At 45.8% G+C, this 13,564-nt stretch overlaps 1 protein-coding gene across 5 annotated transcripts in view; it reads left to right on the forward strand.

The window, feature by feature from the left end:
• Positions 1–13,564, forward strand: part of HIPK2 (homeodomain interacting protein kinase 2) — a 123,192-nt gene that overhangs the window by 32,778 nt on the left and 76,850 nt on the right. For all 5 annotated transcript variants that reach the window (XM_072326735.1, XM_072326739.1, XM_072326736.1 and 2 more), the window contains exon 2: positions 6,214–7,312. In XM_072326735.1, coding sequence (XP_072182836.1) covers positions 6,214–7,312 — 1,099 coding nt within the window. The remainder of the gene's footprint in view (positions 1–6,213; positions 7,313–13,564) is intronic.

The raw sequence follows: 13,564 nt of genomic DNA on the forward strand, positions 1-13,564 counted from the left end.
CCACAGACGAAGCTTCTAAGCAGAGCTGCCATCAGTCCCACAGTCTTGACCTTGTTCATTCTTCCTCATCCCAGCTCTGGCTCTCAGAGTGAGGTTCTCAAGGAGGGCTGTTGATGGAGAGAAAGCTTTCCACTGTTGTGCTGTTCTCACTGTGCCGGGCTTAACTCCATGAAGGTATCCCCCGAGTTTGGGGTAGCACAGACTGTACTGCTGGGTCTTCTCATACCGAGGCATCAAATTCAGTGTCAGGTCAGTCACTGCAGCATCAGTGGGGAAATAAGGCAGCAGAGCCTCTGGTGAAGAATATTTTGACCTGTGTTTTCAGGTGCTGTGTCATTAATTAACTGTAATGGGAAACATAAACTAGCCACAGGATTTGTGGAGGAAATCTTGTCGTTATTGCAGTTCATTAAAGTGGGAGATAGAGGTGACCCCGACAGAATCCTTCAGTGAAGAGTAATTAAAGACTTAAATCTGAGTGTATATATGTGTCTCAGATTTTCCTTCATGAGCTTAAGCCCAGGAATATGTCAGAAGAGCCCACAGACTGTTACTCAGGCTCATGGGCACCTGAACCCACGTCAAAGTGGTGAATAAGAATCACGATGGAAACAGATAACAGAAGATAACTAATAGTAGGGCTTTGTGGCTTAGTGTGGATATGGAAGAGTGGGGTTGGTAGTGGTAAGATGTGAGACTGTGGTGAATAAGCTCTGAAGAGCTTGATATTGCAGGGACTTGACTTTGGTCTGCAGAGAAAATAAAAGGCAGCACAGATGGTTCAGAGGGAGGGCTGTGGTTGGTGGTAGCTTCTGTTCACTAATTCCTTGGTGTTTGGTGTTTCAGATGCATAGCAGGCTCATTGAAGAGGTTGCCCACAGTCTGCATCCAGCTTGCACAGCACTGTCCAGTGACCTACCAGGTGTGGTGGGCATGGATGGATGTGGTTTGGAGCAGCCTCTGTGTTTGAACCTCCAACATGTGGCCTACTGGAGTGGTGCAGCACCATCCCTATGTGCAGGATATGCTGGGGTTCTGGATGTGCCCCTGTATGCATAGTTATCCCACCTCACAGTCTCCATGACATAGTCCTGGGAGAAGAGATGCTGCCCCTGTGGGGGGCTGTGCATCTGCACATCTCATACCACGAGGGGGGAGTGGCCGTCTTACCGGCCTTCATCCCATGTCTGCACTGGAGGCCTGAGTGTGTTGTCCAGATGGTTCTTGCTGGCGACTTAGCTGGGTCTGTAGTCCTTGTTGCTAGCTTTTATCTGTCTAAGAAGGAAAGTTGTGGTGCAGGCTGTGAAACAGCAAGCAGGGTTGTGCTGCAGATGGTCCCCTGCAGTCTTGCTGTGGTGAGACCTACTGTGCAGGTGGGAGGGAGGTGGGGGAAAAGAGTTGTTCAAACAGATCATTTGATTGTGTTTATGGCTACTCCGTGGGTCGGAAAGTGCTCTTCCCCTGTCTGCAAGATGTGGATTGAGCGCAGCAGTTCAGAGCAATGTGAAGCCAGAGCAGTGCAGGTGGCAGGCTCTGTCATATCTTTGAGACCCACTATGCCCTGCTTAAGCATTTAGGAATCTACTAATTAGGATGAAACAGTGTTAATAGCAGGATGGGAAAAGTAGAGCAGAAAGGCAGAGGGATTTTTGCCTGGAACGAAGCTTCTTGAGACATCTGCTCACCAAGAACAGGAAGGATTTGAGGCTGTTGGGGCCTGAACTCTTCTGTGGGGTTTCTCCAGACATTATTAGCACAAGGAAAGGAATGTATGTACCCTTGAAGGATGTCAATCTGAAGGAAATTCCAAAAGTGTGCAGTACTGGGGACATTGACTCTAAAGAGGCCACACAGAGGCCACCTTGAAGAAGAATGCTGTGCTTCAGACATGGCAATTTTGAAGGTGCAATACATTAGGCATATCTGGCAGATCCCCTTTTCATTGCCTTCTTAACCTAGGTGTGCATATGAGTTTTCAGGCTCGCGTCTCTCTGGGGAGAAGAGAAAGATATTTATTTCAGGAGTGTCTTCTGCACATCATTTATATGCTGAACACATGCCTTGTGCTTTTTACAGTATTTTTCAAGCAGGCTCTGTCGCTCTCCCAGCAGTCAGCAAGCAGCCTCTGGTTACAGTGCACTGGCAGCTCTGCAGGTGCTGCAGAAGGTCTTACTGCCTGCTTAATACAGGGCAGGGGCTGGGTCTCCTGCCACTGCAAAGGCTGCTTGTATAAATCAGCACTAAGTGCCCTGAGTAAAGCAGAAGAAAACATCGGTGACTTTCAAACTGCTCTTATTTTAGTCCCCACAGTGCATTTTTTGCCCTTTAGGGTGAGGTGGGTGGATAGGGAACTTTATCTCATTTGCTTTCCTGAAACCTGTTGGAAATCCTGGTGAGGTGGCTGCGGGATTTGTGTGTGCACACAGAAGGCCATCTGAATTGTAAATAGCACCTGCTAAATTATTATTAAATGCAAGCTGATGTGGGAGGAGTTCTTGGGAAAGAAAAAACAGTCAAGTCTTTTAATCAAAGTCATTTGGTCTATTTTAGCATCGTCCCCTCACTGCACACTGCGTACTTCAGCTCATGTGGATGCTGCAGGGAGTTACCTAAGTCACATCAAGGACAAGGGAAGGCCCCATTAAATCCAGTCACCATCAATTGTATGAGAGCTTTAAATGTCTCCCTAAAACTCTTTATTAAAGACAGGAACTGTCAATTTTATTTTATGCATTGCCCAGTGTTGATTCAGCTCCCTGCCCAGACACTCACCACGTGCAAGGTCTGTATGAAACTGAGCCCCATGCTCCCTTGGCTCAGGTGTGGGGGTGCTCCTTCCCCAGGCACCAGCTCTGGGATGCTGAGGGCATCACTGCTATGGGGCCGGACCAGCAAGCATCGCCCTCCTGTAGCCATCCCATCTCCTCACTGGGTCATGGCAAACCTCGCACAATCAAGGGTCTGAAGCTGTAATTTGTATCACAGGCTGCACTGTCAAATTTGAGCCCTGTAACAAGCCATCCAACTGTTACTCACATTTACTACTATTTCTACTATTGCTGTGGAATAAAGATAATATATATAAAAAAAACACAATATGCCACCAGCACGGTTTGCTAATGTCCTTGGGAAATTTAGGGTTGTGTTTTTCTCCCATTAGCTGCACAGGCAGATTTGCAATAAAAATGACTTAGCTGCAGAAGCCTTCCTTTCCCATCACCGAGCTGCCAATCAGACTGTAATTTCTTGGTGTCGGACTATGCTGAAAAGCTAACCGAGCTATTCTCCTTATGACATGTCCCCTAAAACCTCAGACTAGCAAAAATCATTTTGGATGGAAGAAAGAAAATGTCATCCTTCTTTCGTAGGGGAAAAAACCATTTTCTCTTACGATTATATATGACCTCCAATAAGGGTGGCGGTGGCAGCAGTGGAGCCCACAGCCCTCCCAGTAGCCACATGTCTACTTCTCCAGTTCCCTGTTTTTGGGTAACAGGGCATCCTGTTCCCACAAATAATGTGGCAGGACAGCAAGGGGCTTGTTGTTGATGTGGGAACCAAATCCTAACAAGAACTCATTTCACTGAGGGCACAGGCAGCCATCTGACGATGATGATGTTGAGTGACTGCTGACCTTGTTTTTAGCGTCAGCTGATATCGACTGGAGCTTTGCCAGTTTGCACCAGTTGAAAGTCTGTCTCCTAATGGTAGTGATTATCCTGATTTTTGCAGCAGCGCCGAGAAAGTTGCAGCTGCTGCTCTTCAGACTTTAATTTGGGGCAACTGGTTCTTCTGGTGTCATTCTAGGGGACTTCAAGAGACGAAACTCTCTCCTACTTCTGTGTCAATCCTTTTTTCCCCTTTTTATTTTGTATGGAGAGATATTGCTCAAGCACACCACGAAATGAAAGCCATAAAGCTATAAATTACACCCCAGTTAGGTCCACAATATGTTACCAATTACATCTGCTTTATTATTCGCGTCCAGGGGGAAAACATACATCAAGCCAACCCTGCTCTCCAGAAAGGTTGGCTCTGTACTAAAAAGAACACCATGACTCTTTCTAATCTATGGGATTAATCTATGGGAAAACAAACACAGCTCCGGCTTACTCACATACGACATTGGTGCCCAGAATGACAGGTTGAGTGATATTGATGTGGCTCTATGAGTTTGCTGTGTGCTCCAGCATTTGTGGCAACCTCATTACCCCGCAGAGAGGAGGGACAAGAGAAAGCACAGGGCAGGGAGCTTGGGAACTGCTGTCCAGTGGGTTAGGGTGGGGGAAATTCATACAAGTTGCAGCAAAAAGCATCCAGAGCTGAGTGTTCTTGCCTGACTGTGTCACCCAGCTTTGGCAGCATGCACCCATGTTTGTGTTTGCTGGTATGAGTGTATATGTATATGAGAGCGTATGTGTGTATATGGATTCCATACCATCTTCAGAAGAACACAGACTGGTAGAGAATAGCCTTATTTTCTGGAAGGGAGCTGACAGATTGGTGCTGACAAATCCCTGTGTGAAGGAGCTATCCGTGTGCGTTACCAAGTTTGTTGTGTTTTTGTCGCTGAAGCATTAATTCAGCTTTTAACTTGTTAAAGTTGCAAGCAGTTCAAGGTTATGTTTGTGCTTAATAATTCAGCAACACTGCCAGCTCAGCATATTGTCTTTTTCTTCCCTAGTTGTTTTGGTTTACTGAAAAGAAAAACTGGCAACAGACAGGAGGGTTGGTGGTTTTGCCTTTTGTGGTGAACCTGGATGAAGGGGTGATTCTGGAGTGGAGGAAGCGCTCTTCCCGCTGCGCCATTGCGGTTGGGTGGCTCCATGGGGATGGTGGAGATGGCTCATGAGGACCCCATCCTCATCCATGGGCACCCTGTTCATTGCAGGGGAGCCGGACTAGATGGCCTTTAAAGGTCCCTTCCAACACTTAAGAATTCCACGATTCATTGACAGAGGGCATTCTCTTCAGCCTGAACTGCAGCCAGGCAGTGGCTTCTTCCCTGGGAATCCCTACAGATTTGTGCAGTTCTTGATAACTTAGCCCCAGCAGCCCCATACCTGCCCTGGGAAAGGAGAGCTAGCTGCAAGTCAGGACTTAGACATCCTCTTCTCTGTGGAGCACCTTCTGAATAGGAGCGTTCTCTGTTTTAGTGGTTCGTAACCCAGATCTGTCAGTAGGATTGTCTCAATGATACTTTATTTTGACTTTGAGTATGAGGTGCAGGGTTTCTTTTTCCTTTTTCCTTTTTTTTTTTTTTTTTTTTTTTTTTTTCTTTTTTTTTGTTTTGAATAAAGGTGTAGAAGGTCATTATCTCTTCCAGAGCCAAAGAAGCTCACAGTAAAAGTGGTTCTTTTCTTAAAAATGAAACGGACCTGATTCCTCTGCAAGCTAATTTACACCTTGTATTGTTAACAACACTTTCACTTCCAGGGGATCTGCTTTCCAGCGATGCTGTTGTCACTATGCATAAGAATAGATGAACATAATTTTATAAATCTGAGACAACTGAGAGCGTGTGCTAGAGATCATGTTGTCTAACTCAATCATCAGTGTCTCTGAGCAGAAACAAGCTCTGGACACGATTCCCACACACAGACTTGGCAAGCAACCTGGGACATCATCTGCTGCTTCTGTCCTGGCTCCTCAGCTTTGCCAGCACACCTCCATTTGTCATGGCGTGTCCTCTTCTGGTTCCATCCTGGCTCTCCGCAAGCCGGAAGCTACTTAGTGGCTTTATGGGAGTAAACAGACGTCTTAGGTCAGATCCACCAAGCTGTTTAATACAGAAGGAGCCTGAGGATTTGCGATTTGGCCTCCGTAGGCAGGATACTTTGCAGTATTTTGCATCAGCAAAAGAGTTGTAGATATATTCCTGGAGACAATGGGAATAGGAGTCTCCTTAGGCAAAGGAGGAAAAAAGTAACATTTATGTTCCCACTATTAAAAATGGGAAGGGGCAGAGCAAGGGAGCAAAATTTGTTTTTTGCTAGGTGTTTGCTACTGTGGTTCAGTTGGGAATAATGATTGATTTTAGAGCATAATATTTTATTTGTGATGAATACATATACTGGAAGAATTTCATTTTTGTGCATGCGTTGCATCCAAAATCCGTATCCCATTCTCCCTTACTGTCACCGTACAAGAGAAAATAAAAGAAAGCTGGGGCAAGCATATTGACGCTGGATTCACTCTGATATTTTCTTGCAGGTATGGCCTCGCATGTGCAAGTTTTCTCTCCTCACACCCTTCAGTCAAGTGCCTTCTGTAGCGTGAAGAAACTGAAAGTAGAGCCGAGTTCGAACTGGGATATGACTGGGTACGGCACACACAGCAAAGTCTACAGCCAGAGCAAGAGCGTACAGTCCTCCCAAGCAGCCGCCGCAGCCGCCGTCAACGCCTCCCTCCAGATCCCCAATCCGAGCATCCCTTACGAACAGACCATCATCTTCCCAGCAAGCACGGGGCACATCGTGGTGACGTCCGCCAACAGCACTTCTGGTGTGGTGGCAGTGTCTGGGCAAACACTGGGCGGGCCACACAACCTGATGCGTCGCAGCACTGTGAGCCTTCTGGACACCTACCAAAAATGTGGACTTAAGAGAAAGAGTGAGGAGATTGAGAACACGAGCAGCGTGCAGATCATCGAAGAGCATCCACCAATGATTCAGAACAATGCCAGTGGGGCCACTGTAGCCACCGCCACCACCTCCACGGCCACCTCCAAAAACAGTGGCTCCAACAGCGAAGGGGATTACCAGCTGGTGCAACATGAGGTGCTCTGTTCCATGACCAACACGTACGAAGTGTTAGAATTTCTTGGCCGGGGAACCTTTGGACAAGTAGTCAAATGCTGGAAACGTGGCACTAATGAGATTGTGGCCATCAAGATCCTAAAGAACCATCCTTCCTATGCCCGGCAAGGCCAGATTGAAGTGAGCATCCTGGCTCGGCTGAGCACAGAAAGTGCGGATGACTACAACTTTGTCCGTGCGTATGAGTGCTTCCAGCACAAGAATCACACGTGCTTGGTCTTTGAAATGTTAGAGCAGAACCTCTATGATTTCCTAAAACAAAACAAATTCAGTCCCTTGCCCCTTAAGTACATTCGACCAATTCTGCAGCAGGTAGCAACTGCCCTAATGAAGTTGAAAAGCTTGGGACTGATTCATGCTGATCTTAAACCAGAGAACATCATGTTGGTAGATCCGTCCCGACAGCCATATAGGGTCAAGGTCATAGACTTTGGATCAGCTAGCCACGTGTCTAAAGCTGTGTGTTCTACCTACCTTCAATCCAGATATTACAGGTAAGACATTGGGTTCAAGTCATGTTATTAGAAGTATTTTACCTACAGGAATTTTCCTTTGTTGCTGTAAGTGAATGAGAGTCATCCCTTAATGCTAAATTGGAGTGGCTCTTAGAAAGGCTTGTTGGTGGTATGAGAAAATGGTATCATTAGCTCTTGGAGTTTACTTGCAATGAAAACTACTGTCAATTTGTAAATAACCATAGAATGTTGACTGCTGCAAAAAAACTACTTGCGAATTACAATTTGGGAAGCCTTTTCATGTTGTCTGCACTTCCTTCTCTCTGTTTCTGGAAGAGATACTTGATACGGAGAGTTCACATTTTCTTTCCAAGTCAATGCAAGGAGGCTCTTGGTTTCAGGAAGACCTTAAGCTAAGTAATCTATATGTTGGCTGTATCATCCAGCCTTTGTTGATTGGTGAAACCAGGGATTTTACAAAAACAAGGCTGGCCCATGGGAAAGCAACTATATGGGTGCGGATGATGCTTTGTCAAGTAGTTTCCACACAGACTGTGAAACTTATTGGAGTCAGTGGGAGGATGCTTGTTGGCTCCCATCAGCTCTGCATCAGGCAGCCTGGCGGGGCTGAATGCACTTTTATCTGTGTGGGAAGCGGTTGGTAGGGGTGAATGAGTATTGTCAGCAGTCTAGGGTTGGACTGAGAACCTGTCAGAGTCTGACGATTCCCACTTATAGTCCTTTTAACTACAGGTATGTCATGTGCTTGGATGGAGTTTCTGAGCTCTGAGTAGGTGCACTCAAAGAAAAATGTGTGAAAGAGCTCTATCTCCTTCGGTCTACAAAACAGCTTCAGCAAGGAATCCTCATAACCCTGGAAGGTGATCTCCTGCTTGCATTTTGACTCCAAGACACAGGCTCTCTCCATAGATGTTCTCCTCAGACCTTCTCTTTGGTATCACTCAGCTTTGTCCGGCATCCTAAGGACTGAGAAAAGCAGTTCTGCAGTTAGCTCAGCCATGTGTGAGGGAAAATGGAAGGGAAAAAGCATTTGTCTTTAGAGGAGAGCTGAATTTAGAAATGCTCAGGCCTTGTTTTTGTTATTGTAGTTTTGTGTAACAGGGGCAAGAGGGAAAACGTAATCCTTCTTGATGACTGAGTTAATGAAAATTCATCCAGGTGTTCTGTACAGCTCCTCAGCTGGGTTACAGATAAAGCCAGATAGTTGCTCTGTTTGTAAATAGGGCAGAAACCTGTTTCATACATGGAGAGTATTGGGAAAAAAATATAGCCTGAGCTGTTATCTGACCCTTTTCCTACTTCATAAACATCCCAGTGGCAAAGCACTCCGTAGCTTGGAGCTTGGGAAGAGTTAATTTGCAAAGGAACAGGAACTTTGACAATGTAGCACTGCAGCAGCTGATTTTTATCTGCTTGTCCTTTGCTCTGAAGGAGGCCAGAAAAAAATCCCCAACCCTGGTTTGTACCTCCAAAGAGGCTTATTAAATGAAATATTCTACCTGATGACAGTCCCATCCTCTAGGAGAGACATGTTTCTGTGGTAAATATGCTAAAGCTTTTAGGGTTGCAATTACCTGGCAGATAAGTAGGAAAAAAAAAAGAAAGATAATACAGGCATTTTGTTGTTGAGTTATCTCTGATTCTGCATTAGCAGCCTGGGTCCCAAGCTGAAAGGCAGAAGGGGCAGCCAAAAAGAAATATGTGACAGAAAGCAGAAATGAAAGAGAAAAGTGGTTCATTCTCGGTGACAAACAAGGAATATTTTTGTGGCAGTCTCTGGGGAGGAAAAGGCTTGATAAAATTTCCTTCTTATATTTTAAATGTTACTCCTGCCTGGTCTGAAGTTGCAGCTTCTTGGATACTAAGTTCTGTCTGTCTGATTCCACTCTTTCTGTGCCTCGGTTGTTGGGAGGAGGAGAGAAGGGGCAGCAACTCAGTGGGGGAAAGAAAAAGAAAAAAGAAAAGTTAAAAAAGAAAAATCTTGTTGGGATGAATTAGCTCAGCAGGGGGCTGCTGATGAAGCTACATTCAAGTCATGAGGAAAATTTATATTCTTCATTTTCTGATGGGGAAAAATATGGCATAAAGAACCGTTCTATTCCAGAGAGAAGGAACTTTCATGCTAGGGGAAACACAGGACTTTATAAAGATTTCATGTGTCTTCCATTTAATTTACACTTGTTTTGCTCGCTAGAGTATGAAAGACAAGGGGATGACTTCCAGAAATGGCACATTTAAGCTGAATGTGAAAGAAAAGCTTCATGAGAGTAAAACCTCTTAGATTCTAAGCAGGCGTGCCAGAAAAGAGACTTGCACGTTTAGTGAAAGACTGGGCAGAGCGCTGGGGAATATAACTGACGTTGGTTCTCAGCTGGAGGAGGTGTCTTATTTTGGGCTTTTGGGAGCAATTCCCACATTGTCCCACGTATCCCCACATATTAGTGACAACTTTTGCTTTCCCCGTTGTTTTTTTGACACTACTCTCAAGAATGTGATGGCCTATCCTTCCAAATCAAGTTCTGTGGGACCCTGACAAATCTCATGGCAGTATGAGACATTTTCTGTTCCTATAAATGATAGGCATGCTTCCTTCTCCCAGAGATGGAAGACAGAACTGGCTTTAGATAAACTTTCTGTTCTTTCTTCACCACAGTCTGCATGGCTCAGTGTAAACTAAAACAGTCCCAGGGCTGCTTTCTCTTTTGCCTGCAGATTGTACATGAGCCATGTGCTGTTGCCGCCATGTAACGTGCTCTGCAGACAAACTGAGTCCTGCTGCCAGATTTCCTGTGAGCAGAGCAGTGGGGAGACATTGTGTTGCACTGCCAGAGCAGCTTGAGAGCCCTCACTGAGTGCTCCAGCATTGGGAATACTGCTGTCACATCAGGAATACTTTTATCAGGCAAACTCAGTTCACTCCAGAAGGATCGTGGTGATGTTGAGATGGCAGGGTAAAACAGAAGGTACCAAAAAAGGCCAGCGGAATGTCAATGGCATTTTTCTCCTTCCTCAGAGGATGCGGGTAGATCTGCTGCCTGAATTGACACTTGGGAGATCTTCCTCTCTCTCCCTTGACTGTAGAGAACCTGAGATTAGTGGGCCAGGCTGTGCTAACCTCTTCTGGGATCACTGGATCCCTGCTGCCTACCTGAAAGCTGTGCTTAGATGAGGTGCCCCAGGTGCATCTGGGGATCTGCACTGAGCCCGCAGCTATATAAATAAAGGATGTCACAGCCATTTGCAGACCGAAGATTGCAGCTTGTTGGGGGTGAAGGCAGTCCCAAGGACTGCAGTGAAGGTCCAAACTCCTTCAGAAACATCTGATGAAAGGAGCAAGCCCAGAGCAGACTGCCTGCCAGGGGTGGGATCCTCTTTGCCCACATCTGTCATCCCAACACCTGGTGGCCATTGTGTTTCGTTGCCTGTTGCTTTTTGGTTTGCTGCTCAGCTGAAGTCACTGCTGTGTTACACCCCATAGATGTCTGCATTTCACTAATTAATGTCATCATCACCCCACAAGATCATTTACAATTTGCAGAGTATTACAGATTTAAAATAATGGCTGTCACCCCTGCACTGTCAAAGGATAAGTGGAGTTTTGGTGCCTTGTTGTCTAGAAGCTGTGGTATGTGGCATGTCTGGCCATGGGTTGAGATGTCTGCTATGTAGGTAAGTTACCTTTGATGAAATGTTTGGATAGCAGGGAGTGAAGCTGAGTATCAGTTTGAGGAGTTGGTTATCTTTGTTGGTCCCATTTCAGATACTGCAAAATGATATACAAGCATGAAGTGTCATGGGCATGTGGCGCTTGAGGTACATGGTTAGTGGGCATGGTAATGATGGATTGATGAGTGGACTAGATGGTCTTAGTGTTTTTTTCCAACCATAGTGATTATGTGATGCCATGAAATTGTTAGGCTGCACAGGTACTGTGCGTGCTTTTCCAGGTAAGCAGTAGAAGAATACAGGGGTCTGGCTGGCCCTGTTCTCTCTGTCCTGCCCCAAATGGACTTCAGGCCATGACAGGTATCGGTCCTCCAGCCCTGGCAAGGTGGCTCCCCGAGCAGCATCATGACCTCCTCCCTGTCTGACTCAGAACACACATAGTTCTGGCTAAAACTGCCCTTCAAGTGAGGCAGTAGTAATAGCAGGAGGGATAGGCCATGCTCATTAGGTTACTCAGTGAACTGGCATCTGTTAAGTCCTTGTATAACAGTGCTAATGCACTGAAGTTTCAAAATCTTCTGCCATTCTGGACTTGCAAAAACATCTCTATTTTAGGCTTGACTGCTTTTGCAACTGTGGAAGCTTCATTGTTCTGTCAGTCTGCTTCAATCTTACCTGCAGCATTCACTGCTTTACTGACCCTGTTTATCCAGGAGAATAACTAGATGGTTTCAGAGGAAAGTTTCCACTGGGAACTGGAGTGAAGTCACTGGGTTCCATGCAGTAGAAAATTATAAACTGTAGCATTTGAAGTAGTCCTTCTCTTCTTTCCCAAGAACACTGCAGTTTGGATTTGCTTTTTCAAGACCAAAATTCAACGCCATATTTTTTTGCAAAACCATCACCAGGATTAATTAAATGTCAGTTTCTTTGTATCCAGACCACCAAGACTCAAAGGAAGCAGGCACTCAGCTGAAAGATTTTGGCTTTGTTCCATCTCTGTGATAGCTATGCCAGGTTGGGTTTTGGTTTTAAAGAAGTGAAGGTAGTTCTTTGCCAAGTTCCTTTGTGTATACATCACCCAGAACTGGGATTGTAAACAGGTGGTGTGCCCATGATGCATCCAGCAGAAGGCATGCGCTGTATATTCCAAAATAATTCCCTTTCTAGAGTCTAATTTAAAACAGAAAAGCCTATCGTTTGGCCTCAACAATCTCTTCCAACCAGAGTGTCCTCAGGGCTTTCTCTGGTGAAACCTTATTTCCCTGGGCTTTTGCTCTCAACAAGCAGCTGTAGCTACTCCCCTCCTCTGTCCAAGGCAGCAACCTGCCCCTCTGCCATAAGATGCTAGCAGCACTCGACAGGAGGCTGCAGCCCCAGACAGAGTCAGAATGGCCACCACATCATTCATTTATTTATCAAGTTACAAAGTGGGCCCAGCTACGCACCTCCAAGAGTATCTGCAACAAGGAGCTGTTTGCAATGAATGCTGCCAGGAGGCTTTTCCAAGCAAAGCAAAGCTGCTGTCTCCTTTGCCAGTGTCCCGAGGAGATGGAGAAGTTTTGTGCTGCTTCCTTTTGGTTTATCTGTGTCTGAATAATGAAAAATTCAAAATCTCATTTGAGTGCTAGGCATCCCCTTTTGTCCCCTCTGCCTTCCCTCAAGTCTGCTCCTGTACAGCAAGGATAGGGGAGTGACATCAGTGATTGCTCCTGCAGATCTTCATCATGGTGGTGGAAAGGAAGGAACCTATGTACCCACAGGCACCATTAGTGGAGGACAAGTGGCAGCCAGAAGCAAGTCTGAGGGTTGGAAACATGGGGTTGGCATCAGCTGGATGAGGGCTCAGGTCCTGATGAGTCAAAACCTCTGCCTTACTCCAACACAAGGAGATACCACAGCTCATTGGCACAAATAAATGGTTTGCAAAGTCCCTCTGAGCAGAAATGAAAAAAAATTTTAAAAAAATAAAATAAAAAAATAAAAAAATTAAGCAAAAGTATTTTTGACTGCCACAGTCCCCATTAATTGCTGGAGCAGCCAGAGATGCTATAAGCACCCTGAAATCTAGGCTCCAGGACACCTGTTAACCATAGGCTGCCCTTCCCATGCTCTTTTTCCCTTGTTTGTTGTTGCTAGAAAGACTTGCAGCAAGATGAATGTTTGTTTTTGAGGAGCCCTTTGTTTCCAGCTGTTTATCTTTCCCACCTGAAGTTACTACCTCTGTTTAGCCACAGATTTGGGAAGGAACAGAGTACAGCTTTAGGTGTGGGGATGAGCTCCAGCAGCAGGTGAGCTGCTGAGCAAAACATGGGGAAAAAAAGGTCAATGCAAATGTGCTTCTAAAAGAAGAACATTTACCCAAGGCTGCTACCGCTGTTTAAACGTGTTGCAGCGCAGTCCCAGGCCTAGGGCTGAACCTTGAGAGCTGCACTTTCTGGCGTGGAAACAACTATATGTGCTTCAAATGCAGCTCCTGGCACTGCCGTCTGCTGATCTTTTTTATTAACCCAGCCCTAACCCTGGGATGATCCCTGCCTTCTCTTTGCTTGCTGCCAGAGGCAATGTGGTGGCCACGAGGGGCTGGGAGGCCCTAGGCTCCAT

The sequence above is a fragment of the Excalfactoria chinensis genome, chromosome 1 (genome assembly GCF_039878825.1).
Source record: "Excalfactoria chinensis isolate bCotChi1 chromosome 1, bCotChi1.hap2, whole genome shotgun sequence".
NCBI classification, from domain to species: Eukaryota; Metazoa; Chordata; class Aves; order Galliformes; family Phasianidae; genus Excalfactoria; species Excalfactoria chinensis.